Source organism: Oncorhynchus clarkii, chromosome 20 (assembly GCF_045791955.1).
Source record: "Oncorhynchus clarkii lewisi isolate Uvic-CL-2024 chromosome 20, UVic_Ocla_1.0, whole genome shotgun sequence".
Lineage (NCBI taxonomy): Eukaryota > Metazoa > Chordata > Actinopteri > Salmoniformes > Salmonidae > Oncorhynchus > Oncorhynchus clarkii.
Genome location: NC_092166.1, coordinates 40,040,798 through 40,067,028, shown reverse-complemented (window position 1 = coordinate 40,067,028; position 26,231 = coordinate 40,040,798). Strand labels below are relative to the sequence as shown.

The 26,231-nt window shown below is 44.2% G+C and overlaps 2 protein-coding genes across 3 annotated transcripts in view; one reads left to right on the top strand and one right to left on the bottom strand.

Annotated features, from left to right (window-relative positions):
- Positions 1–11,114, top strand: part of LOC139376351 (YEATS domain-containing protein 2-like) — a 73,050-nt gene extending 61,936 nt beyond the window's left edge. For both annotated transcript variants that reach the window (XM_071118786.1, XM_071118787.1), the window contains 8 exons: positions 1,694–1,868; positions 2,210–2,286; positions 2,746–2,825; positions 4,235–4,445; positions 5,342–5,577; positions 7,475–7,549; positions 7,752–7,825; positions 7,948–11,114. In XM_071118786.1, coding sequence (XP_070974887.1) covers positions 1,694–1,868; positions 2,210–2,286; positions 2,746–2,825; positions 4,235–4,445; positions 5,342–5,577; positions 7,475–7,549; positions 7,752–7,825; positions 7,948–8,056 — 1,037 coding nt within the window. In that variant the 3' untranslated portion in view covers positions 8,057–11,114. The remainder of the gene's footprint in view (positions 1–1,693; positions 1,869–2,209; positions 2,287–2,745; positions 2,826–4,234; positions 4,446–5,341; positions 5,578–7,474; positions 7,550–7,751; positions 7,826–7,947) is intronic.
- Positions 11,115–14,225: 3,111 nt separating this feature from the next.
- On the bottom strand, positions 14,226–21,435 carry LOC139377425 (MAP6 domain-containing protein 1-like). Its single transcript, XM_071120456.1, has 3 exons — positions 20,741–21,435; positions 19,451–19,817; positions 14,226–14,657 (listed from the first exon to the last, which is right to left on the bottom strand). The coding sequence occupies exons 1-3, from the start codon at positions 21,268–21,270 to the stop codon at positions 14,580–14,582; spliced, it is 975 nt and encodes a 324-aa protein (XP_070976557.1). The 5' UTR covers positions 21,271–21,435; the 3' UTR covers positions 14,226–14,579.
- Positions 21,436–26,231: the final 4,796 nt, after the last annotated feature.

Here is a 26,231-nt window from a genome sequence, read left to right as displayed (position 1 = left end):
ATGTCCAAATTGGGGCTGGCAACAGTAGATGGGCCGGTGTGTACATTCACATTTCAGGATATCATTAACAATCAAGGCACAGCAGAGGACAGGGAGAGCTCTGCAGTGTAGGTTTATGACAATTGAATGTGCATTAGATGGCAACAAGATCATATTGTACTGCAACTTCATCAGGTAACATGAATACAAAGCCAGCGAGAGGTGGTTAGAATGGGATGGGATGGGAGGCCAAGAGTCAGAATCCCGAGTGTGGGAACAAACACAGTCTTTCCCACGGTTGGGTGAACATGAAAGTTCATAGTTAACAAAGCATGCTGGAGTCATGGGGCAAATTGCAAAATGCACAAGAAAAAATATATATTACGACTTGGGGACATCCATTGTAAGTTTATAGTCACTCGCCCCAACAGTGCCTGTGTGCTGGAGGCGAGCGAAAGCTCGGGAGAGAGGGGGGAGTGTGGTGGGGGTACCTGTACCAGACAAGGGGAGACAACCAGGGCAGACGGTGAACAGAGAGGGGGGAGTGTGGTGGGCGTACCTGTACCAGACAAGGGGAGACAACCAGGGCAGATGGTGAACAGAGAGGGGGGAGTGTGGTGGGGGTACCTGTACCAGACAGGAGGAGACAACCAGGGCAGACGGTGAACAGAGAGGGGAGAGTGTTATGGGGGTACCTGTACCAGACAGGGGAAGACAGGCCAGGGCAGACGGTGAACAGATCACCAGGTGGAATCCAAGCAGCAGTGCAGCAGGCAATGGGAGTAGGTGTCACACGCACTTGGGAGATGCTTTTATTTCTAGAGACAGAATTCTTATAGAAAATGCCAGTGGATGGTCACTGAACATTCTTCAAAGGTCTCTGGATTTGGGTGGGGTAGCCTGTGAGACTCCTGCCATTTTTTGGGCTCAAAGGCTTCAACACCTCTCACTTCACACCTCAGTTCTACTGGAAGTTATATCTGGTCTTTCTCAGTTCCAGGTTGGATGGTGTCCTCTGGTCTCTGCTGTTTGTTTGCCAGAGCACCCTCTGTATAGCTTGGAAAAATGAATCTTTGGTAGTAGTAATCCTTCCAGGTAATTTTGTCCAAAATTAGGTTGCAGGTTTGGAGTTTTGATCTGGAGTGAAGGTTATGCTGTGGAGGGTAGCATCCTGTATGTCCCTGCCGAAAAATCCAAGTTTATCTAACTCCAAATCTATCTTTTTGTAAAAAAAAAACATGTTGAAAAACGCGAGAGCTCACATGCAGCAATGTCTCTCCCTCCCTCCCTTTTACTTAATTGACTAATCCCTACTGTTGACCAATCGCCAATGAGGGGTCGTAGACTTCGGCTTGCCGAAGAACCCTTGCCAAAGTCCAAAACGAACAAAAACGTCACAAAATGTTGTCATAAATGGTTAAATAAAGGTTAAATATAAATAAATAAAAAAGGATATACACACAAGCTGTTACAAGCGGTTTCGGCTGGGAATCGCCCGGACGCCCCTTAGCCTTCCTTTCTCTTTCCTCCACACATTCAGCTCTCCATCTCTCCTTTTCACCTCACGTTTCTACCACTTAACAATTCCTCCACTTTTTACACTTTCAACCTCTCTCTTCCACTCTCTCCCCCTTCTTCCTTGTAAAGGTTGCATTTTGTCTTGTTTGTGTTTTGAGCCCCATCTCGTTCTCTGTATCTCCCGTCTCCTCTACAGTGAAGACAGAGCCAGGAGTCTGTACACCCGTCTCTGCTACACCTGCCCCGTCGCCCCCTGTAACAACCCCTGTTGCCTTCTCCACCCATGTAGCTGCTCCTCCCACTGCCTTCGCCTCAGTCAAACAGGAGCAGGGGGCCGACACCAGCTCACACCAGCACGTCGAGGTCATCAAGTAAGGACAACTCGGGTGCAATATGAGTTATTACAAACCTGAACTAAGCTCATACCACATCAGTTACACTATAAATGGCGTTGGCCTTTGGCTAACAAGCAGGGACTACTTAGATATATCTCAGACAAAACAGTATATGCTATGAAAAGGACGGGCTATTGGCGAACAACGAAGCACCAAACCGTTAGCATAGCAGCACTAGCATTGTTCTACACCACAGAAGCAAAGTGGGTTATTGGATGTGGATGGTTTGGGCACTACACCCAGACCTATGGGTTTTCTTGAGAGTCTGTTGGTGTCCTGCTAGTGGTAATGTGTTTGTGCCTCTCCTGGCTCCTCAGCACGGAACACATAGAGACCCTCATGCAGCTGCTCACCGCCGTGGTGAAGAAATCCCCCCTCATCGTACCAGAGAAGAGTAAGCTCCCTTCCTCATTGTCTTTGTTCTCACTCCTGATTCTCTTTACATCCATTCTTCTTAGACCAGGTGCCATGTAAATAAAGCTTGAGTGAGACGGATGGGATGTTAAACCGGTGGTCATTAAAAATCCCATGCCACTTATCGCAAGACATGGGGTGTTTAAAAGTCCCAACCTGGTCCCATTTCTCATTCTTAATTGGCGTATCACTCCTCACCTCTCCACCATACTATCTAATGTGTGGTGAGCGTTCGGGCACATAATGGTCGTCGGTGCATCACCCGAGTGGTTGCCACACATTGGTGGTGGATGGGGTGAGTTTCCCCCTTACGATGTAAAGTGCTTTGAGTGCCTTAGTTGGTAGAATGGCGCTATATAAATCCAATCTCTTAGTATTATTATTATGTAGATAGTGTATGCTGTGTGTTGTCTGGTTAATATTGTGTTGTATTGTTCAGCCGAGGACTCCCATCCGTTCTGTGCAGTGTCTACTGAGCAGTATTACTCCTGGAACATTGGGAAACGCAGGGCAGCAGAGGTAAAGATTGTTTGTTTGTGTTGTTGGCTGTGTGTTTGTTAGTCTGGCTGTGTACAACATGTACAACAGTGTTCATTAGTGTTGTTTATGCATGTGTTTACACGTGACTTTGATTCTGCATATTTTCTGCTTACCTCATGTCTCCCTGTCCAGTCGGATTCTTCTCTCTCTCTATTTTTGCTCCGTCATCATCCTCCTCTTTCATCTCTACAAAATACACACACACACACACGTTTACCCCAGATGCTGCCTAGAGCCCCTGTAAACCCATTATCTATGGAGACAGTCTAGACTGGTTTTCTTCTCTCTATCTGACAGTCAGTCTCTCAGACAGCAGTGTTCTATGCTGCCTGCCCCAGAGCCCAGACTTATTCTACCCAGGAAAATAGTATGATGATTATGAGGTTAATGGTCCACCCGAGGCTTACTACTGACTCTGTTATGGTAACTCATATCTCCTATGAACTCATAAAGGAGGTTCAGAGGGAGTAATGCCCGAAGACACCCTGGAGAGGGCTGGCTCTGTGCTGTCTAGCTAAAATCCAATTTGTTAAAATCCTCTGTTTAGTCCATATCAACAGACTCCATGTGATTAATATGCTAAATAATATTTGAGTGACAGGTGCTGAAAGAGAATAAAGGGTGATTTCTGAGAATTGTGAGGAATCAGAGCTGTCATTCGTCTATTAATTATATTGTACTATGTCTTCTGACCCATGTTTTACATTGTGATTGTCATTAATAAAGACATTATGAAAGAAAAAAGCAATCAGAGCTATCTCCATTATAATGTGCAAAGTGTGTTGACTGTTTTGTATTTAGTATGTATATACACGTAACTGCCAAAATAAAGGAAACGCCATCATAAAGTGTCTTAATAGGACGTTGGGCCACCACAAACCAGAACAGCTTCAATGCATCTTGGCATAGGTTCTACAAGTGTCTGGAACTCTACTGGAGTGATGTGACACCATTCTTCCTCGAAATTCCATAATTTTGTGTTTTATTTGATGGAAAACTCTCTCAGGTACCGCTCCAGAATCTCCCATAAGTGTTCAATTGGGTTAATATCTATTGACTTGATCACATGGCATATGGTTTACATTGTTTTCATGCTCATCCAACCATTCAGTGACCACTTCTATCCTGTGAATGGGGGCATTGTCATCCTATGGGAGCATAGCCATGGTAGCCAAAATAATGGCCTGCTCAGCATTTTTATACATGACCCTAAGCATTATGGGATGTTAATTGCATAATTAACCCAGGAACCACATCTGTGTGGAAGCACCTGCTTTCAAAATACTTTGTATCCCTCATTTACACAAGTTTTTCCATTATTTTGGCAAGTACCTGTGTGTTGATTTGAGTGCACTTGAAATAAAGTTGATATGGTTGTCTCATTGTAGCTCCAGCGTGCGGTAGCAGTGAAGCGTGTGGTCCAGGATGTATTGGAGCGCTGCCCCCGCCTGCAGGCCCTCACCCCCCCTAAGACCAGAGAGGTGGTCCAGTGGTGCCGACAGAGAGGCTACACACCCCCGGACCCCGAGCCCCTACGCAGCAGCAGGCCTGACGAAGGAACCATAGAGGACATCCTCACACAGATAGACAACGAACCAGGTAGGGTGGGGGAAGGTGAAGAGGGCTGTTGTGTGTGTGAGAGAGAGAGAGCGAGAGCGCATGCCTCTAACTCTATTATGTGGCATTTTGTAACCTTTGTCAATGTACTGTGTTATTAGTGCTAGTATGCAGGCCTGCCTGGTATTCACAGGCAGTCCTAATTAATTCTGTCTATTGTTCCTGTTCCTGCGTGGAGGAAAAAGGAGGCCTCTAGCCTGATGAGTCACACACCAGGCTGAGAGCCCAAACAGCCTAGCTCTGTTCTTTGCTCTGATCGCTATGGCCCAAATGCACACACTCTTTGGCTCTCTCTCTTTCACACACTCTCTCTACCTCACTCACTCTCACTGTCTTTCTCTGCATGTCTAAATACAAAGTTAGGAACAGATGTGCTCAGCCTTTACACCTGTTTAAAGCTCTCACCTGTTTAAAGCTCTCACCTGTTTAAAGCTCTCACCTGTTTAAAGCTCTCACCTGTTTAAAGCTCTCACCTGTTAGCCTATTTTCTGATGGTTATTTTCAAGATGTAATTCATATAAAGAGCAAGGAAGTCTTTATTTACGGTACACCAAAGTTGTTTATTTACATTTCTCTAAATTGTCCATTTATATTGATTCAACCTCTGTCCTTCAACTCCTTCTATGGAGTACAGAGCAATATACACTGTGTACAAAATGACTGACCAGGTGAAAGCTATGATCCCTTATTTAATCAGTGTAGATGAAGAGGGGGATAATTATTTTTTTTTATCTGAGAGATAACAATTGAGACATGGATTGTGTATGTGTGCCGTCCAGAGGGTGTACGGATAGAGAACATAGATAGAGTACATTCTCGGTTTTTGGAACCTCTACCTTTGTGTGTGTGTTAACTTGTGTGTATACATCATTGTTTAGAGTGCCCCTCTACCCTGGGTAGCTGTGAGGAGTTGGTCCAGCGGTTGGAGCAGCTGCAGACCCTGCTGAAGACTGAGCCAGAGGATGATGATGATGAAGTCCTAGACATCGTCAGTGTGACCCCGCCCTCTCAGAAGTTAAAGGTCAAAGAAGAGGAACAGGAAACGGACCCCGAGCCCAAGTACTTCCTGGCCCCATGCCCCTCGGCCCAGTTTGTCAGCGAAACAGCCCAACAGGTGAGGAGCTACAGTGCCTTGCAAAAGTATTCACCTCCCTTGGCGTTTTTCCTATATTGTTGCATTACAACCTGTAATTTAAATTGATTTTTATTTGGATTTCATGTAATGGACATACACAAAATTGTCCAAATTCATGAAGTAAATTGAAGAAAAAAAAAACTTATTTAAAAAAATTAACAGGTGCGTGCATATGTATTCACCCCCTTTGCTATGAAGCCCCTAAATAAGATCTGGTACAACCAATTACCTTCAGAAGTCATATAATTAATTCGATAAAGTCCACATGTGTGCAATCTAAGTGTCACATGATCTGTCACATGATCTCAGTATATATACACCTGTTCTGAAAGGCCCCAGAGTCTGCAACACCAAAAATCAAGGGGCACCACCAAGCAAGTGGCACCACGAAGACCAATGAGCTCTCCAAACAGGTCAGAGACAAAGTTGTGGAGAACTACAGATCAGGGCTGGGTTATAGAAAAATATCAGAAACTATGAACATCCCAGAGAGCACCATTAAATCCATTATTAAAAATGGAAAGAATATGGCACCACAACAAACCTGCCAAGAGAGGGCCGCCCACCAAAACTGACGGACCAGGCAAGGAGGGCATTAATCAGAGAGGCAGCAAAGAGACCAAGGACAACCCTGAAGGAGCTGCAAAGCTCCACAGCGGAGATTGGAGTATCTGTCCACAGGACCACTTTAAGCCGTACACTCCACAGAGCTGGGCTTTACTGAAGTGACCAGAAAAAATACATTGCTTAGAGAAAAACATAGGCAAACGTGTTCGCCAAAAGGCATGTGGGAGAGTCCCCAAACATATGCAAGAAGGTACTCTGGGTCAGATGAGACTAAAATGGGGCTTTTTAGCCATCAAGGAGAACGCTATGTCTGGCGCAAACCCAACACCTCTCATCACCCCGAGAACGCCATCCCCACATTGAAGCATGTTGGTGGAAGCATGATGTGGGGATGTTTTTCATTGGGAGGGACTGGGAAACTGGTCAGATTTCAAGGAATGATGGATGGTGCTAAATACAGGGAAATTCCTGACTGAAACCTGTTTCAGTCTTCCAGAGATTTGAGACTTGGACAGAGATTCACATTCCAGCAGGACAATGACCCTAAGCATACTGCTAAAGCAACACTCGAGTGGTTTAAAGGGAAACATTTAAATGTCTTGGAATGACCTAGTCAAAGCCCAGACCTCAATCCAATTTAGAATCTGTGGTATGACTTAATGATTGCTGTACACCAGCAGGAAGCCATCCAACTTGAAGGAGCTGGAGCAGTTTTGCCTTAAAGAATGGGCAAAAATCCCAGTGGCTCGATGTACCAAACTTATAGAGACATATCCCAAGAGACTTGCAGCTGTAATTGCTGCAAAAGGTGGCACTACAAAGTATTGTCTTTGGGGGGGTGAATAGTTATGCAAGGCACTGTATCTGGTCAGCACCGACAAATAAGGGAGTTGGTCGAAGTTGACCCTTACTTAGGATTGCACAACTTTGATCCTCCATGGCCACAGTGTGTGCTGGCTTTTCTTCTTGCCATATAAGTATACCGATTTAGACCTGGGAGGAAACCAAGTATGTGCACTTTGCAGTGAAATTCAATCCTCAGTGGACAATTGTCCTTTGCAGACTAGAGGTTGGCTATGAAAGTTGATAAGCACCTAAAAATCGGCAGCTTTCACAGTGCTGTATTAAGATGCTAGAGGATTGTGGGATGAGGATAATCCTGGAAAAAGAGTGTAAAAATATACACTCCTAGCATCAGCACAACTGTGTAAAGTATCTTCTGGTAACAAGACACAGCATCTCCTAACTTAAGTCTCACTCTTTCGCTCTCCCTTCTCCCCTAACCCTCTCCTTTCTCCATCTCTATCAGATTGGTGTGGCCTTTCAGCAGGTGGAGGTGGAGAAGAATGTTTTTGCTCCAGTGATCGAGGCCATGATTCTCAAGGTTAGTTACTCCAGATGCCTCAAACACAACACAGCATAATGAACAATGAGAATGAAAGTCGGCCTCACGTAAAGATAGGCATCATTCACGAGATTGACAATACATTTTTCCTGTGTCCCTCTGTGCACCAGTCTTTGTTCTTGTTCTCATATAAGATGTTGTGTAGATTGTAGGGTATGATAAGTGTTTCTGTCTTTTGTAGGCGACAGAGCAGTTTGCTAGTGACATCCTGAGAGAAGCTCTGGCTGGAGCCCACGTAAAATCCCACCAGAACAGGTGAGACAACCTCATTTTCCCATTACACACTGAGCTGGTATAGTAACCACTGAGAATGTATTATATTTGTCCCTATTAAATACACTATTAGGTCAATGAATATCTTCCTGATGTGTCCTCAGGGCTCCCAGAGAGATCACAGCCATAAACATTCACCAGGCGTCCAGCAGCATCCCCACATGTGACTTCCTCACCAACACACACATGGGCTACATGACCAAGGAGGACTGATTACACACAACCTTATACACAACCTAACTAAGAACAACGGCCACTCAGACTGAGAGAGATACATGCACACTGGCTACTAGGGCTGGGAATTACCAGGGACCTCACGATACAATATTTATCATGATACTTACGCGCCGATACGATATGTATTGCGATTCTCACAATTCTATATGTATTGCAATTCAATACTGTGATTTCATTGCGATTTGATGTTCCAAACATATTGCTCACCACATGTCTGCTGCCGAGGGACAAGAGAGAGCCATGAGAATGAGTTTTTATCATGGAAATAAAAGTGATGAAAACAAATTGGCTCCCTATTTAAAAAGAAAATGAAGAACAAACTTTGAAGGAGTTTTGGTGCAGGTTACAGACAGCTAGCGCAATAATAATATTGCGAAATTGTCAAAACGATACGATATATCATCAGAAATAATGTCCCAATATGTAACTGTATCGATATTTCCCCCATCACTACTGGCTACTCACATCAGTCTCACTAGCTGAGAGACGGGCAGTAAGAGCTGCAGAACGAGCATATGGACCTGCCTCTGGGGTTAAACTGAACTGTCGGGCCGGCAGAAGAACACAACAGAGAAACAGTCCGAGCGCTGCAGGAATGCTCCGACCTCCCCTGGAAGACCATCTCACCAACCGACATTTTAAACCATTAGTCAGCTACTTTTCATATCTCAGTATCATAAAGTAGAATCAAGAACACAGACAACACCAAACACCTGGGTGGAATTCAGGACTCCACAACCTTCTGAACATTAAGATATGACATGATCTCTAAACCCTTAGCAGAGTCCAAAACGTGTACATTTCCTCCAATAGTTCTAGAATACTGGACCGTTGGCTTTCATCGTTTTCCAATTCTCAGCGCTGCTCAGGCTATTTCTCCAACCGTCGCCAAGTTCAAATGAATAGCTGGAGCCATGTTTGTTGGGAATTTGGGGGAGGTGCGCAGTCAGGCTGTGCATCCCCTGCGGATGGTGGTCGTAGATCCAGATGTGTCACAGTGGGCCGCAGGACTATCGCGTCTCTGCGTCTGTGGACTCTGAATTAGCTTTATTTTGTTATGGGGTCCCCACTCCCCTGACATTTTAGTGATAGAAAATGGGGTCCCCGTTGGAATACCGTTGCTTTACTCTATATGACGACAGATCAGTATATCTGTTCTACTCAATAAACAGTATTTATATAACGCTGTGCCCTACTGAATGCGACCCCGGGATCAATCATAACATACCTGGCTTAACCGTTTCTTTCATAATCTGTTTTAGATTGTATAACTGGTTTACCGGACAGTCAGACTAATGTACTGTATCCACTGACTTAATCACAGCTGGGCTCAGTCTGGTCCCTTTAAAGCACCACACAATGTGAGATAAACCTTGTAAACCTTATATACATTGTGGGTCTTAAACATTGTCGAATGCTTCAAAATAGATGTCTATGGGACAGTGTGTCTGGTGTCCTCTCTCTCACCTTTTAACAGGATTATGTGTGAATCAAATGGTTGAATTTTTCTCTCAAATGGCCACAACAATGCACGCCACTAGGCCAAATATGTGCTTTGATTGAAACTAAACACATGTAGGCTGTGCTAGTTTGTTAACGCCATCTGCTCGAGAATTTGCTCGCTGGCCTAATTCAAAGCAACAGTGTAGGTTCCTTTGAAACTGTACCCTATAACTCAAGAAGATGTAAATGCATATCCTCCTGAAACTCCGTTGACATCAAATGGTCGGGATGCAAATGCCGCGTGGAAGTGTCACCAGTAAAACTTGAAGAATGATAATTCACGATCGACAGTGAGAAATGCACAAGTAGAGCAGAGACTGTGTAGAGTAGTGAATTCTGCTTCGGGACCTTTAGCTGTCGTGAAGAAAGATCCAGAGAAGTCCGATCCGCAGCCTCGGCCATTAAAGTATTGTCTGTCTGACAGTCACAGGGAGGAGAGTAAAGTGGCTTACAGACCTACTGTACATCAGACCAGACGATGACCCCCCCCAATAACAGTCTTAATACCATTGTACTCTTCTGGGAAACAGTGTTCTTTTCATTCAGTCAATTCAAGATTTAGAAATGCAATTGGTTCAATTCTATTCCATGAGGGATTTTAGACTCACAGATTATTAAAAAAACTTGTCCTGAATTGACTGAGTTGAAATGCAACAGGGCCCAATCCTGACTGTTGTGTTTGTGTCTAGACTGTTCTCAAGTGTCACATATCAGCCTGGTCACAGATCTGTGTGTGTTTCAGCCGACTAAGCATGTATGCAATGACAACAATAGCCAGAGGAGTCGAGCTGAACATGCACATACAGATCTGGGACCAGGCTAGATGGATATGTCAATGAAGGAGTGCTATAACTTGAAGTGTTGGACAGTAGGAATGGAGGGCCCACATCTGTGTGAGTCCAAGATTAACGTTGTGTTTTTTACTTGGTCCACTCCCCTCTGGAGTAGGGTTGACCGTCAATTGTTGGTAAAGTGCATTTGTAATGTTATGTTTTCGATACAGTATGTATGTCCCTACCACTATGACTGTGTATTTGTGTACATTGTGTGTATGACTGACTGTTTTTGTTTGTTCACTTCATATCAAGCCCCGCTACCAGCAAAGTCATTACTATGGTGTGTTAGAATGTGTTTGTGTGCATTATTTATGTTTTTTGTGTTAGTGTGTGTGTGTTGGGGTAAATGTGGTGTGAATATGGGTGTACTGTGTACCTGTATACGAGAGTGAGAGAAAGTTAAGGTGAATTAATGAAAATATCTTTGAATATGATGCATTTTGGATGTTGTGTGTACATGGTTGTTGGTGGACATTTAGCTTGTGTAGGATTGAAGATGATAGGTGTTATGTTTCAGTATGAATCTGGTAAGTGTGTGGTGTGCTCACTCTAAACTGAGTGGTCACCTTGCCCGTTTGACCAAACTTTATGTATTGTAGAAATAATATCAATTGACCATTATATTTTCATTTTCCAGTGCACACCAAAAATATGATCAATATTCTTGTATTAAAATGGAAAACTTGTTTATAAAACTGTGGTTGTTTTTGAAGTGACTTAGCGTCTTGTTATCCCCCCTCCGCCCCAGGATGCCCTTTCCCGATTCCCTCACTACCTCTTCCTTCCTCTATCTCTCTTTCTCTGAGAACTTCTTCACACTTAAAAAAAAAATACAGTCGGCTACTCATTATACTCAAATGTAAACTTGCCTACTTGCTACATCTCGCCCGCTTCCTCTGGAAGTAGAGCAGGACACTCGTCCGACCATCGCCGCCCTTGAATCAGCCCACAGTAAACATAATTGCTTCGTTGAGCCAACATTCCGACAGTATAAATGGTAATAGCAGAGCAATGTTTTTGAAGCAGCTGAAATGCATTGACATTTTTAGCTGAAATTGCAGTAACAGCCCGTTCCATTCATTTTCTAATAATAATCATATTTAGCGGATGCTTTAATCCAAAATTCCATCCAGCTATGCATGCATATGATATCATACGGTTGGCCCCAGTTGGAATCAAACTCATAGCCCTTGGCGCTGCAAGTGCCATGCTCTACCAACTGGGCCACATTTTCTCCACCTCTCCATCTCTCCTTTTAGCACAGCCTGTGTGATAGGGCTGCAGTAGATTTTGAGAGATTACAGGGTGCTGGACTGAGGAGGCTTTGGTGGGATGGTAGAATCAGATGGTAGTACTTTACATTCTCAGTGTGGCTCAACTCCCATGCCTCGCTCCCTTTTTTTTATACCCGAAAGGATGGCAAAGGATCTGGTTCATTGAGGGATTAAACTCTTAAGTAGTGGCCTTCTTTGACCCTCGAATATCACTTACTATTCTAGAAGCCAGAAACACAAAGGTCACTGACAGAGCCCACCTTTGGAAACATCAGAGGCAGTATTTGTTTTAGATATCTAGGCAGGGATAGAGACAGCCAGGTTTCCATGTACTAGCCAGAATGACCCGACATGCAAACATCAGAGAGAGCCATGTTTGTCAACAGATGCTCCTTGTTATCATGTTCTGTGATGGTATCAGAGCTGTGTGACATAATATGGTCATGTTCAGCATCCCTGACTGGCACACATTTGTTCCAATAGTGTTTTGCTCATTACTCTTAGATCAGGTTAATGTTAGTTAACTTTACATTTTGGTCAGGTTAGATTATATATTTCACTAGGCAAATCAGTTAAAGAACACATTCTTATCCACAACGACGGCCTAGGAACAGTGGGTTAACTACCTTGTTCAGGGGAACAGTGGGTTAACTGCCTTGTTCAGGGGAACAGTGGGTTAACTGCCTTGTTCAGGGGAACAGTGGGTGAACTGCCTTGTTCAGGGGAACAGTGGGTTAACTGCCTTGTTCAGGGGAACAGTGGGTTAACTGCCTTGTTCAGGGGAACAGTGGGTTAACTGCCTTGTTCAGGGGAACAGTGGGTTAACTGCCTTGTTCAGGGGAACAGTGGGTTAACTGCCTTGTTCAGGGGAACAGTGGGTTAACTACCTTGTTCAGGGGAACAGTGGGTTAACTCCCTTGTTCAGGGGAACAGTGGGTTAACTGCCTTGTTCAGGGGAACAGTGGGTTAACTGCCTTGTTCAGGGGAACAGTGGGTTAACTGCCTTGTTCAGGGGAACAGTGGGTTAACTGCCTTGTTCAGGGGAACAGTGGGTTAACTGCCTTGTTCAGGGGCAGAACGACCGCTTTTTACCTTGTCAGCTCAGGGATTCTATCTAGTAACCTTTCGGTTATTGGCCCAACGCTCTAACCACTAGGCTACCTGCCGCCCCAGATTAGATTAGGTTTGGTTACTGTAAGGTTTGGTTACTGTAAGGTTAGGGCTGGGATAAAGGGACTGATCTGAAAAAGGGGTTGTGCATCTGATCCTGTGGACCGTGTGTATAATTTCCAACAGGCACCGAATTCAGTCATACAATGTACTGTAGTATTATGTGTTGTGTTGTTTCATTCTGTGGATCATGTTGATGGACCAGGGAAATGAGTCATTATTGCTTCTGATTTAGTTGCTGTGAGCATAGATTTTGTCATGAACTGCTTGTGCATGCAAAACCACACACACCTCATGGTGCTCCTCCACTGTTGTAAGATGTTACATAAAAGGGGAACAAAGAAAACATGGTGTGCCACTCGAGGGCTCCCGAGGGGCGCCGCAGTCAAAGGCAGTGCTCGAGGTGTCACTACATACCCTGGTTCAATCCTGGGCTGTATCACAACCGGCCTTGTGCGCCACCCTATGGGACTCCCATCAATTGGCCCAGTGTCGTCCGGTTAGGGGAGGGTTTGGCCGGGGTAGGCCGTCATTGTAAATAATATTTTGTTCTTAACTGACTTGCCACGTTAAATAGATGACCATTTTTTTAATCATCATTACACTTATGGAGATGCAGGCTGCTCTCTCAGCATGTTCACTCAGATTCAGCTCCATCACATCAAAGGTGTTATAGCACTCACATCACAATGTGTCTAACCCCCTCATGTTCGCCCTGTTGGATAATGTGTCTAACCCTCTCATGTTCACCCTGTTGGATAATGTGTCTAACCCCCTCATGTTCACCCTGTTGGATAATGTGTCTAACCCCCTCATGTTCACCCTGTTGGATATTGGTTCACTATCTTAAGAATGAATCTGGCATCTCCAGAGTAGGAGTGCTGATCTGCTTTGAGATCATGATGAGTGAGATTATATGGGGGGATCCCAGATCAGCAATCCTACTCTGAGATGCTTTATGAATACGGCTCCTGATCAAATAAAACAGTTCATCATATAGATACTGTAGATATAAGATGGGTGTAGCAGAAACATCCACATCAATTGGACAAACAGAAGGTAATAACCTAATATTCTTTTATTGTAATATACTGTACATTATATCATATTTCACTGTTTATTTTCTGAAGCAGATTTACAAAATGAACGTATACACCAGAAACAACTATTTTCTCAATAGTTACCTACCAGTAATTGAATAGAAATGAAATAAATATTTTTTGTTTGTTTCCGTTAACAAAAATCAACACACTTTCTGGACAAAGTGTAGTTTGAGCATACATTTCTTGTCATTTCAATAGATCCAACAGTATGTACAAAAAGTATTTATTAACTTAAATCATTCCAAGTCAACAGGTGCACACACATACCTGTACATACAGTACACACAAACACACATTACAGAGCAGCCGTGTTCTCTTGGAGTGTCCAACGGCAAAAAAGCCTGATTTCAAACTAGTTTGTTTCATGCAAATGACGTTTTCATAGCAATAGAACAGAATTGTAAAATGATTTATCTTGTTTTATGACATCTAGTTTCTCATTCACTCTCATCTCTGATTTACTATACTGTAAGCTAACTTTTCCTTTCTGGTTACATTAAGAAGATGTACATTCCTTTGCATAGATTTTGTTATAGTGTGGAATGGACAGAGAACATTCCCTAATTGGTTCTTTGGACACCCCCGTAACCAGTAGAAGGATTTGGAGAGCCTGTCATATGTTGAAGATTCTGGATCCGCTTTGAAAAACCGCAGAGGGGTTGGGAGAGAGCTTAGTCCTAACCAACTGCTCCTGTAAAAAGACAAACAACACATGGGTTATTCAAAGATGATCACAAGCAATGCAGGTCTTGTGCTGTTCAGATTGGATATGTGATATACACTCAGAGGCCAGTTTATTAGGTACACCACCCTGTTCACGAAAATGGTTCGCTCGTACAGACAGTGAGTCATGTGGCCATGGCTTGCTATATAAAGCAGGCATAGAGGCATTCAGTTACTGTTCGATTGAACATTAGAATAGGCCAAACTAATTACTTAAGCGACTTTGAGCGTGGTATGATCGTCGGTGACAGGCGTGCCGGTTCCAGTATCTCAGAAACGGCCGGCCTCCTGGGCTTTTCCTGCACGACAGTGTCTAGGGTTTACAGAGAACGGGGCGACCAACAAAACACATCCAGTCAGCGGCAGTCCTGTGGACGAAACCAGCTCAACGATGGGAGAGGTTGAAGGAGAATGTCAAGAAACGTGCAAGCTAACAGGCGGGCCACCAACAGGCAAATAATGACGAATTACAACAGTGGTGTGCAGAACGGCATCTCGAAACGCACAAATCTTTGGTTCTTGTCATGGATGGGCTATTGCAGCAGACGTCCACACCGGGTTCCACCCGTTAGCCAAAATCAAGAAGAAGTGGCTCCAGTGGGCACGCGGTCCCCAACACTGGGCAATTGAGGAGTGGAAAAACATTGCCTGGTCCAACGAATCCCGGTTCCTGATGCGTCATGCTGATGGCAGAGTCAGGATTTGCCGTAAACAGCATGACTCCATGGACCCACCCTTTCTGGTGTCAACGGTACAGGCTGGTGTAATAGTGTGCGGAATGTTTTCCTAGCACACGTTAAGTCCCTTGATACCAACTGAGCAATTTTTGAACGCCACACCTTGTGAAATTCACCCCCCCCCCCCGAACAATTCAGGCTGTTCTGGAGGCAAAGGGGATCCGGCCGGTACTAGATGGGTGTACCAAATAAACTGGGCACTGATGGTACGATAATATGAGAGGTGACTTGTTTGGTTGTGCAGTCATAGTGCATCAGCCCTCCTGTCAGTGGACGGGTAGACATAATTAATCACAGCAAAAGCTACTGATGCTACTTTCTGAAAGAACATCCAGTCGGAACCTACATGAATGGAACTTCACTCAACCCTGAAATGAAGTATGCATGCTGCATCCATCAAGTAGCGTGTTCCAGGCTTGATATGATGATTAGATATGGATCTGCCTGTTCCAATGCAGCTGATTAGTAGTGGTACAATGGCCAAACGGAAGGTTTGTTTGGCAGAGTCATAGTCTGTGGTCTCAGTAGCAGTCTCTTCAGCCAATGACAAATAGGATACGACTACTACTGTATTTGCTGGATGTGAGGCTGTGTCTGTACGTGAAATTTGTCTAACTGCAGCTTCGAAAAAAGTGTGTGTGTGTGTGTGTGTGTGCTTCAGTCTGTTTGCATATGTGTTTGTGTATCTGTGTGTATGTTCACCTCCCACACACACTCTTTTCCACTCAGTATAGCAGCCAGGTCTGCCTCTCTCCTAAATGAGATTCACGCTGAAATGACTGCAAGCCACTGCATCGCATCACACTGGCAAAATGGCAAATAATTCATTATTGCTCACTTTATCGCTCTCTCTTCCTCTCACCCTTTCCATCCCTCACTCTCTGTTTTTTTCTCCCTCCCTCCCTCCCTTGATATAACCATGCTGGTTTGGCTCATGACAGTGGCTGTTGTCAGACACATCGTGGGAAAAGGGAAAAGTTCCAATTCAACCGAACAGGGAAACAGGAAAGAAGAGAGAAAAAGAGGAGCGGGACTGGAGGGAGGGCGAAAGGAGAGATGATGAGAGTGAGGAAAGGGGTGCAAAGGGAGGTGATTTGCAGGATGCTTTGTGTCTGCACAGTTTGATCCTCTTTATGCAGCCCATTGTAAACCACATCCTCATTTCTCCCCTGTTTATCTGTTTTGGTACAAAGTGGGGAAAAAACTCTTTATATCACATTTAAAAGCTCAGGCAATGTTCTCCACCAGTGCTAAAAACAAGATTCTTAATGTCTCATGGGAGAAAACACTCTCAGTAGACGCATTGATGGGAACAGAGTTTTATGTCTAAGTGTTTACCAGAAACATTCATGGAGCACTCAGAAAGCTTGCATGTGTTTCAGAAATAAATGGCTTGTCGCCTCTTTCTCAACTGTAAGGGTACTGCTAATTTGAAAAAAAAAAAAATATATATATATATATATACATTTTGAATCACTCCCTCTCATAATCAAGTTTATTGATTTTGGTTCCAGAAGCATAATGAGGACGACAGAATTAATTCCCTTGATGGGTGGGTGAATGCTATGAAAGCGGATCAACTTCTCAGAGGTTCATCAGCACACACTGTAATGGTACTAACCACTCACTACCTGTATGCATGGCTCTGTGCACTATGCTCTAGTGTTGCCCACAACCCGGGGAAACGTTACACAGCTGTGCTTTTGTCTATCCATGACCTTGAGGAGTCAATGAAAAATGTTTCCATTGACCCATCATGTCGATGGACAATACCCTGAGGTGTGTGTGTGTGTGTGTGTGTGTGTGTGTGTGTGTGTGTGTGTGTGTGTGTGTGTGTGTGTGTGTGTGTGTGTGTGTGTGTGTGTGTGTGTGTGTGTGTGTGTGGTCAGAGAGCTTAGTGGGTTGGGGTGTCAATAATGACTTGGCAGTGTGTGGGGGCTGGGACTGGACCGGATTGTTTAATATAGATCCAATGGCTTTTGCGTCGTGTTGGCAGATTGCTCGGTGACCGATAAAAAGGATGGAGCACTAGGTCGTTGTTTGGGGTTAGAGGGGAGGTATTACTGAAGTAGAAGTTGATTGATGGGTTAGGGGGTGTACAGAGAGAGGGTCCAATATGACGACAATAGCCTGTAGTTGGTATCTGATGTCTACTTTTCTGGGCAGGAGACGGGGTTAAATCCTCTGCACCCAATTTGTACAACAGCGCTTACATTGTAGCCTACTGTGGTGTTGTACCTTTCCCTGCATGGACCCTGAACACACACACATCTCACCCTGTTTTCTGGGCCATGGTTATTAATAGACTATGACCTACAGATGACATATCTCATATTAAATCCTGTGGCCTGTCAAACACTGTTGGACTGGCCTTCTACAACACAGCCGCGAAGGCACAGCCCCACCCAATCAGATTGAACAGAAAAACAAGTGTTCTTTTATTTTTATGCTCTCTACTTGTCAGTGTTCCAAACGGGACATTATTTGTCTTTTTCCCTAAACGTGCAAACGGCATCAGATCGAATGAATAGCAAGCGGTGCACTGGAAAGACATTCAGTCTCATGGGATGGGTGGCCAACAATAACTAACTGAAAGCCACACCCCCCACAAATATGACTGCATTGAGGCATATGTCACTGTGCTTGTACAGCTATATGCACCATGCCACTGCCCACTTCATTTGTTCATTTAGTGAATAAAACAGCTCACAATCCACTACCTTTATCACAGTCAACACACCTAGATTTTTAGCTTTACTTAGCATTAAAAATGCAAAATGTTTTCTCAGCCTCATCGCAAAATGTGTAACATAGCATGAGATTATCTATAAAACTGCACATTTTCCTCTCTCCCCTATGGCAAAATATGTAGAATTGCAGGAAATTAGCTTAAAACAGCAACATTTTCTCTCAGCCTCATGGCAAAATGTGTAGAATTGCAGGAAGTTAGCTGTTTTGTCTGGCTACGCTACTGCTACAACAGAAAGACTATACACTAAAACATGTTCTCCCATGTGATTGGCCAAAAATATGTTTATTTCAACTTGTTATTAAATTGACAACTGAAACATTCCTAGCAAGCAGTGTGCAGGAGTTTCTTCTTTCTCTAATCTCTCTGGCATAGATGACAACGAGTGAAAGCGGAAAAGCCGAGTAAGTCCAGGCCAGCCAGGGCCAGCACCGTTCTCCCCTACTCTGCGCTGGCAGATGGCACAGAGGAGCGTGGGCGGGGGGATGGCACTAAACCCCTGGAGATTCCCCAAAGAGTTCCACTCCCTGTCACGCTAGGATCAAAACAGGAGAATAATTATAATACTGCTCTTTCTCTCTCTGTCTATATGCATTTCAATCTCTGTCCGCCCCCCCCCCCCACTCCCTCCCTCTCTCCACACCTGAACCCACTTTGACACACCATCTCAGTGATTGAGTCTCCATATCCAATTGACCAGATGTCTGAATATGATTGACTTTCTTTTCTCCTCATGTAATGCCTGTTCTAACCAGGTCAATGTCATAAGCCTGGCCGTGTTCGGGTGTTACATAATCATCCGAAACAGCTGGGTCACTTTGAGCAGATTTAGGACAGGACGGGATGCTGCATCACCTAATTTACTCCCCTTGACTGCAATGTATTGAGAAAAACATTAGCTACTGTGACATTTTAACTTTCTGCAAAAACGTGTCAGGATGACCTTTTCAGGCTAATAATGGGCTGCTCATAGAGATGCCTCAGCTCCACTGGGAACACCTGGTACCTAGCTGGAACAATAGCTATATCCCAAACCATATCTTTACCCTATTTTCCCCATCCAGTGTCTATGTCTTTCACGTGCCTTATCTTTAGCCAGAAATAGTACTATCTAAGGAATAGGAAATCATCAGAGATGTATACAATGACTTCTATAGGACGAGACACTACCACTTTGCTCACATCAAGGATTCGGCCCATTTGAAATAGCATCGAAAAACAGGATTTGTGCCCTGAAACACACTGTGAAACACAAAAAAACAGGGGTCCTCTAACCTCTCCCATGGTTCCTATACTGAGGTCAGGTCTCTCTGGCAGGCTGCTCTGCTGGAGGCCGGCGGTGGTGGTGATAGGGGTGGTAGTGGCAATGGAGTAGGGCTGGAGTGGGGTTATGGTGTTTTGGGGGACGGTGGAGATGGAGGTGGGGGTCAGCAGGTCAGCAGTGGAGGAGCTGGGAGTATGGTCCCTCTGGTGAAGCTCTGTGTGTCTGAAAGCCTCCCCGCCTCCGTTGTAGGCGGCTTGGTAGCTGGTCTCATTAGGGAGGTGGGAGACCCCCGACCCGGGACTGGCATACGGGGCAGGGGGGCGTTGTTTCCTGGTGGTCTTGGCTGGTCTTGCCCCTGTCCACGGCCTGTACTCCTGTCTACGAGGAGGAGAGGATGGAAGGGTAAGAGAGAGCGCTCACGGTCTGCAAAAGTAGTTTTATTTTACAAACGTTTTGTCCTTTAGCTTTTTGCTCTTTAAACTCTAGGCTATTTAACATAGAACATTTAGCGATCGAACCAACCAAATGATGAAGGAACCAATCAGAGAGCAAGGTAAGGCCTAATGACATAGGCTTATCATTGAATGGTAATGACATGATTGGGGCTACAGCATAGTGGGTAGAGGGGCTCAGGTGGGTTCTGTTAATGGGGCAAACGTTTTCAGTTTAGTGCATCTAGGGAATGAGGATGGTGGCATGCTGTCATCAAATTAAAAAACAACAGTATTATTCAAAGTTAGCTGCCGCATCGGATTATCATTGCATCAGGATCTCAGGCAGAATAGCTTCAACTTGTTTTTTAATGATGGATTTAAAAATAAAAAAGTGTGTCCAACATGGGGGGGGGGGGGGGGGTTATAACAAGTGTGTGAGTTTATGAATAATCGAAAGCGTTTTGCTGTGTTTCTACTTCAGCAGCAGCCAATTTTACAGATTAAAGCTATTGATTATTTCTGTAGCATGACACTTAATGTATCCAATTTTTTTCGCGCAAACATACACACACGGAACACAAAGACCTAGCCTGATAGCAATTTCCGTTGAAAAGGATATTACATGATTATGCATACTGCAGATTACATTCAGGACAATGCCCCACTGTACATAATCCAACCAAATGATTTAACGAATTTCAGCGCGTGCATAGCTAATAAATTAAAGCAAACTTGAAGCACACGAATGGAATCGTTAGGTTTGAGCGCAATGGGTTATCAATGTTTTTTTAGTGAGTGAAGAGCTCCAGGTGCTGAAATGAAAGAAACACAGCGGTTTTGAAAGGACGTCAGAGTGATGGAACCTACCTGTAAGAGCTTTTGGCGGTTACCGTCCCCTGCTCCCCCCACCTCTGTCTGCCCCGCTCCTCTCTCTCCCCCATGTCCCCTCTAGTCTGGCTCGCATTGGGGTTCCTGTTCACGGGGCTATCCGAACCAACTTCACCCCCTTTTCCGACATTGCTAATCCAGGGGAAATTCTCCTTCTTCGGAATAGGCCAGGGTTTGTAATCCTGCTTGTACTGGGTGACAGTGGAGAAAGGCACACCGGTTTGTTGGTAGTCCTCCTGGGGTTTGAAGTTGGGCTCCCTCCGGCCCCTCAATGACCTCTGGGTCCCCGGGGCATCTCCCGGTGTCTGGGGGGATCCGCGATGTTCCGTGGTGGAATAGTTGTGCCTCAGAACCCGGTCCGTCGGTACCTGCCTGGTGACGGATTGTACCTCTTGGTCGGTGATGTCCGAGTAGTTCTGTATGGTCAGTGGCACTGAAAGATCGGATTTATCAAACTGGTTCCAGAACCGAGCCAGACAGCACACTCTGCTTATGCACGGCCAAGCCATGGCGATTTGGTTCGAATAAAAAATAATAATATGCTAATCAAAGAAAAGGGGGAACAAATTAAAGAAAATAAGGAAAATTGAAAAAAAAAGATATATATATTTATCAAACGTTAGCTACATTCAGAAGTGCCGCCGTGTGTATGCGCCCATTCCTGCAAACCTTCGCCAGCGTGCTGTCTCCACGCCACCGCTCTGGAATGCCAAGATGGGAGCGGAGCCGCTCGTAAAGCTGTCATTGCACATTCTTCTCACGTGGTACTGAAGGCTTCGAGTTGATGCAGAGAAATCTATAGCAAATGATTAATCTGAAGTCCAACAGAGAGCAAAGCTTTGCGATTGCTATTCGGGTCAAGTTATTCCATTACACATTCAGCAAGAATATGTTATTCTCTGTCATTCCAAAACTGCATCAAACACAATGGGCCGATCATGCACAACCCATTATTAGCCAAGTAATCAAACTCATGGTAGCCTATGCTCTCTGAACATAAATCTGAAACTGACATTAGGCTGAGGCTATATGGTCTAAACTTGAAGTATAAAAATAATACTTGAGAGGTCAATCACATCATGGCTCTGACAAGGCTTTATAAGGAGTAATTGCAGTCATCTGCATTTGTGTGAAACCCTCCACATGGCTGCCATGAGACAGCTCTTGCTCATGTTGCCTCTGGTTACCACAGGCAAATAAACTGTTGACTCTATACTCTGGTAGTTGTCATATTTTCCCAGATAAAGGCATCCATGTAATAAACCAGGGAAGCTTGAAGATCCAGTCAATTAACCAATTATACTAAACAAAAATATAAACGCAACATGCAACAATTTCAAAGCTTTTGCTGAGTTACAGTTCATATAAGAAAACCAGTCAATTGAAATAAATCCATTAGGCCCTAATCTATGGATTTCACATGACTAGGCAGGGGCACAGCCATTGGTGGGCTTGGTAGGGCATAGTCACATCCACTGGGGAGCCAGGCCCAACCAATCCGAATACATTTTTCAAATCAAATCACATGTTATTTGTCACATGCACCGAATACAATAGGTGTTTGTTTACCTAACCGTGAAATGCTTAATTACTAGCCTTTAACCAACAATGCAGTTCAAAATCGGTTTTCCCCACAAAAGGGCTTTCTTAAAGACAGAAATACTCCTCAGCACCCCACCTCCCCCCTCTGACAACCCTGCAGACGAAGAAGCTGTGGGGCAGGTTGGACCTACGGCCAAATTCTCTAAAACGACATTGGTAGAGAAATTAACATTCAGTTCTCTGGCAACAGCTCTGGTTGACATTCCTGCAGTCAGCATGCGAATTAGATGCTCCCTCAAAACTTGAGAAATCTGTGGCATTGTGTTGCGTGACAAAACTGCCTTTTATTTTACTCAGAACAAGGTGCACCTGTGTAATTTTAAATTTTTTATCTTTATTTAACTAGGCAAGTCAGTTACGAACAAATTCTTATTTTCAATGACGGCCTAGGAACAGTGGGTTAACTGCCTGTTCAGGGGCAGAACTACAGATTTGTACCTTGTCAGCTCGGGGATTTGAACTTGCAACCTTCCGGTTGCTGCTCTAACCACTAGGCTACCCTGCCTCCCCATTTTTTTCATTTCAATGATCATGCTGTTTAATCAGCTTCTTGATATGCTACACCTGTCAGGTGGATGGATTATCTTGGCAAAGGAGAAATGCTCACTAACAGGGATGTAAACACATTTGTGCACAACATTTTTGATAAATACTATTTTTGTGCGTATGGAACATTTCTGGTATCTTTTATTTCAGCCCATGAAACATGGGACCAGCACCACACGTTTATATTTTTGTTCAGTGTAGCTATAGAAAACCCAATTCATTCTTGTTTCTTGTGATTAGGCTACCTCTCAGCATTCTGTCCAGAGATTTAAAAAAATCATGACTGAATTGCTTATAAAACGAAACTACCCAGTAAATAAGTCTCTAGATACACTTGAAGATGGAGAGATGTGTTTTTGTTTTGTCAATTATAGATGGCGTGCTGGCATGGGAGGAAGGGAGCTTAACAGAGGTCCTAAAAACCGGAAATGCGTTACCTCTGGTTCATTAAGCCATTCCTATGTGACAAATGAATAGGGAAATAATGGGGTCAAGGTCAAATGTCAGAGTAGCTGATGCAGTCAATGGGAAAAGAGGAGTGTCACAGGGCTGATTCTTATGTCAATACATAGCAGTCAATTGGAAAAGATAGGTGTCAAACAATTCAATCTTACGTCAATAAATTGCAGTCAATGGGAAAGATTAGTGTCACAGGGTTGATGGATAAGGTAATACATCGCATTCAATGGGGTAAGATTACCTTCACTGTATGGACGCATAGAAAAAGGCATCACATACACGACACCCTAAACTCTCTTTCTCCCTCCTCTCTCTCTCTCTTTCCCCCACCCCTCTCTCCACTTTCCCATCTCCACAGACAGTATTTTGGTGCATAAGTCAATACATTGCATTCAAGGCAAAAAAGTTTGTGACAGAGCTGAAATGGGTAAGTTGATGAAATACTCAGACAGACATATCCACACACAGATGGACAGTAAGAGTTGAGGGTTCAGCCAGGAGGTGATATGAAGCTTGGGTTAGGGTTAGAGTTGAGGCTAGGTTTAGGGTTCAGCCGGGATGTGATACAGTGCCTTGCGAAAGTATTCAGCCCCCTTGAACTTTGCGACCTTTTGCCACATTTCAGGCTTCAAACATAAAGATATAAAAAACTGTATTTTTTGGTGAAGAATCAACAACAAGTGGGACACAATCATGAAGTGGAACGACATTTATTGGATATTTCAAACTTTTTTAACAAATAAAAAACTGAAAAATTGGGCGTGCAAAATTATTCAGCCCCCTTAAGTTAATACTTTGTAGAAGTCGCTTCGGGTATGTCTCTATCAGTTTTGCACATCGAGAGACTGACATTTTTTCCCATTCCTCCTTGCAAAACAGCTCGAGCTCAGTGAGGTTGGATGGAGAGCATTTGTGAACAGCAGTTTTCAGTTCTTTCCACAGATTCTCGATTGGATTCAGGTCTGGACTTTGACTTGGCCATTCTAACACCTGGATATGTTTATTTTTGAACCATTCCATTGTAGATTTTGCTTTATGTTTTGGATCATTGTCTTGTTGGAAGACAAATCTCCGTCCCAGTCTCAGGTCTTTTGCAGACTCCATCAGGTTTTCTTCCAGAATGGTCCTGTATTTGGCTCCATCCATCTTCCCATCAATTTTAACCATCTTCCCTGTCCCTGCTGAAGAAAAGCAGGCCCAAACCATGATGCTGCCACCACCATGTTTGACAGTGGGGATGGTGTGTTCAGCTGTGTTGCTTTTACGCCAAACATAACGTTTTGCATTGTTGCCAAAAAGTTAAATTTTGGTTTCATCTGACCAGAGCACCTTCTTCCACATGTTTGGTGTGTCTCCCAGGTGGCCTGTGGCAAACTTTAAACAACACTTTTTATGGATATCTTTAAGAAATGTCTTTCTTCTTGCCACTCTTCCATAAAGGCCAGATTTGTGCAATATACGACTGATTGTTGTCCTATGGACAGAGTCTCCCACCTCAGCTGTAGATCTCTGCAGTTCATCCAGAGTGATCATGGGCCTCTTGGCTGCATCTCTGATCAGTCTTCTCCTTGTATGAGCTGAAAGTTTAGAGGGACGGCCAGGTCTTGGTAGATTTGCAGTGGTCTGATACTCCTTCCATTTCAATATTATCGCTTGCACAGTGCTCCTTGGGATGTTTAAATCTTTTTGTATCCAAATCCGGCTTTAAACTTCTTCACAACAGTATCTCGGACCTGCCTGGTGTGTTCCTTGTTCTTCATGATGCTCTCTGCGCTTTTAACGGACCTCTGAGACTATCACAGTGCAGGTGCATTTATACGGAGACTTGATTACACACAGGTGGATTGTATTTATCATCATTAGTCATTTAGGTCAACATTGGATCATTCAGAGATCCTCATTGAACTTCTGGAGAGAGTTTGCTGCACTGAAAGTAAAGGTGCTGAATAATTTTGCACGCCCCATTTTTCAGTTTTTGATTTGTTAAAAAAGTTTGAAATATCCAATAAATGTCGTTCCACTTCATGATTGTGTCCCACTTGTTGTTGATTCTTCACAAAAAAATACAGTTTTATATCTTTATCTTTGAAGCCTGAAATGTGGCAAAAGGTCGCAAAGTTCAAGGGGGCCGAATACTTTCGCAAGGCACTGTATGACGCTTGGGTTAGGGTTAAAGTTGAGGCTAGGTTTAGGGTTCAGCCGGGATGTGATATGAAGCTTGGGTTAGGGTTAGAGTTGAGGCTAGGTTTAGGGTTCAGCCGGGATGTGATATGAAGCTTGGGTTAGGGTTAGAGTTGAGGCTAGGTTTAGGGTTCAGCCGGGATGTGATATGAAGCTTGGGTTAGGGTTAGAGTTGAGGCTAGGTTTAGGGTTCAGCCGGGATGTGATATGAAGCTTGGGTTAGGGTTAGAGTTGAGGCTAGGTTTAGGGTTCAGCCGGGATGTGATATGAAGCTTGGGTTAGGGTTAGAGTTGAGGCTAGGTTTAGGGTTCAGCCGGGGATGTGATATGAAGCTTGGGTTAGGGTTAGAGTTGAGGCTATGTTTAGGGTTCAGCCGGGATGTGATATGAAGCTTGGGTTAGAGTTGAGGCTAGGTTTAGGGTTCAGCCGGGATGTGATATGAAGCTTGGGTTAGGGTTAGAGTTGAGGCTAGGTTTAGGGTTCAGCCGGGATGTGATATGAAGCTTGGGTTAGAGTTGAGGCTAGGTTTGGGGTTCAGCCGGGATGTGATATGAAGCTTGGGTTAGGGTTAGAGTTGAGGCTAGGTTTAGGGTTCAGCCGGGATGTGATATGAAGCTTGGGTTAGGGTTAGAGTTGAGGCTAGGTTTAAGGTTCAGCCGGGATGTGATATGAAGCTTGGGTT

Bases quoted from the DNA above. Each gene is read 5' to 3' on its own strand.
- LOC139377425 (XM_071120456.1), bottom strand. From the start codon at position 21,270: ATGGCTTGGCCGTGCATAAGCAGAGTGTGCTGTCTGGCTCGGTTCTGG. The intron at 19,818-20,740 runs GTAGGTTCCATC...TCCTCCTCGTAG, and splicing joins ACCGCCAAAAGCTCTTACAG to ACAGGAGTACAGGCCGTGGA. The intron at 14,658-19,450 runs GTTAGAGGACCC...GTCTTTTTACAG, and splicing joins GTATAGGAACCATGGGAGAG to GAGCAGTTGGTTAGGACTAA.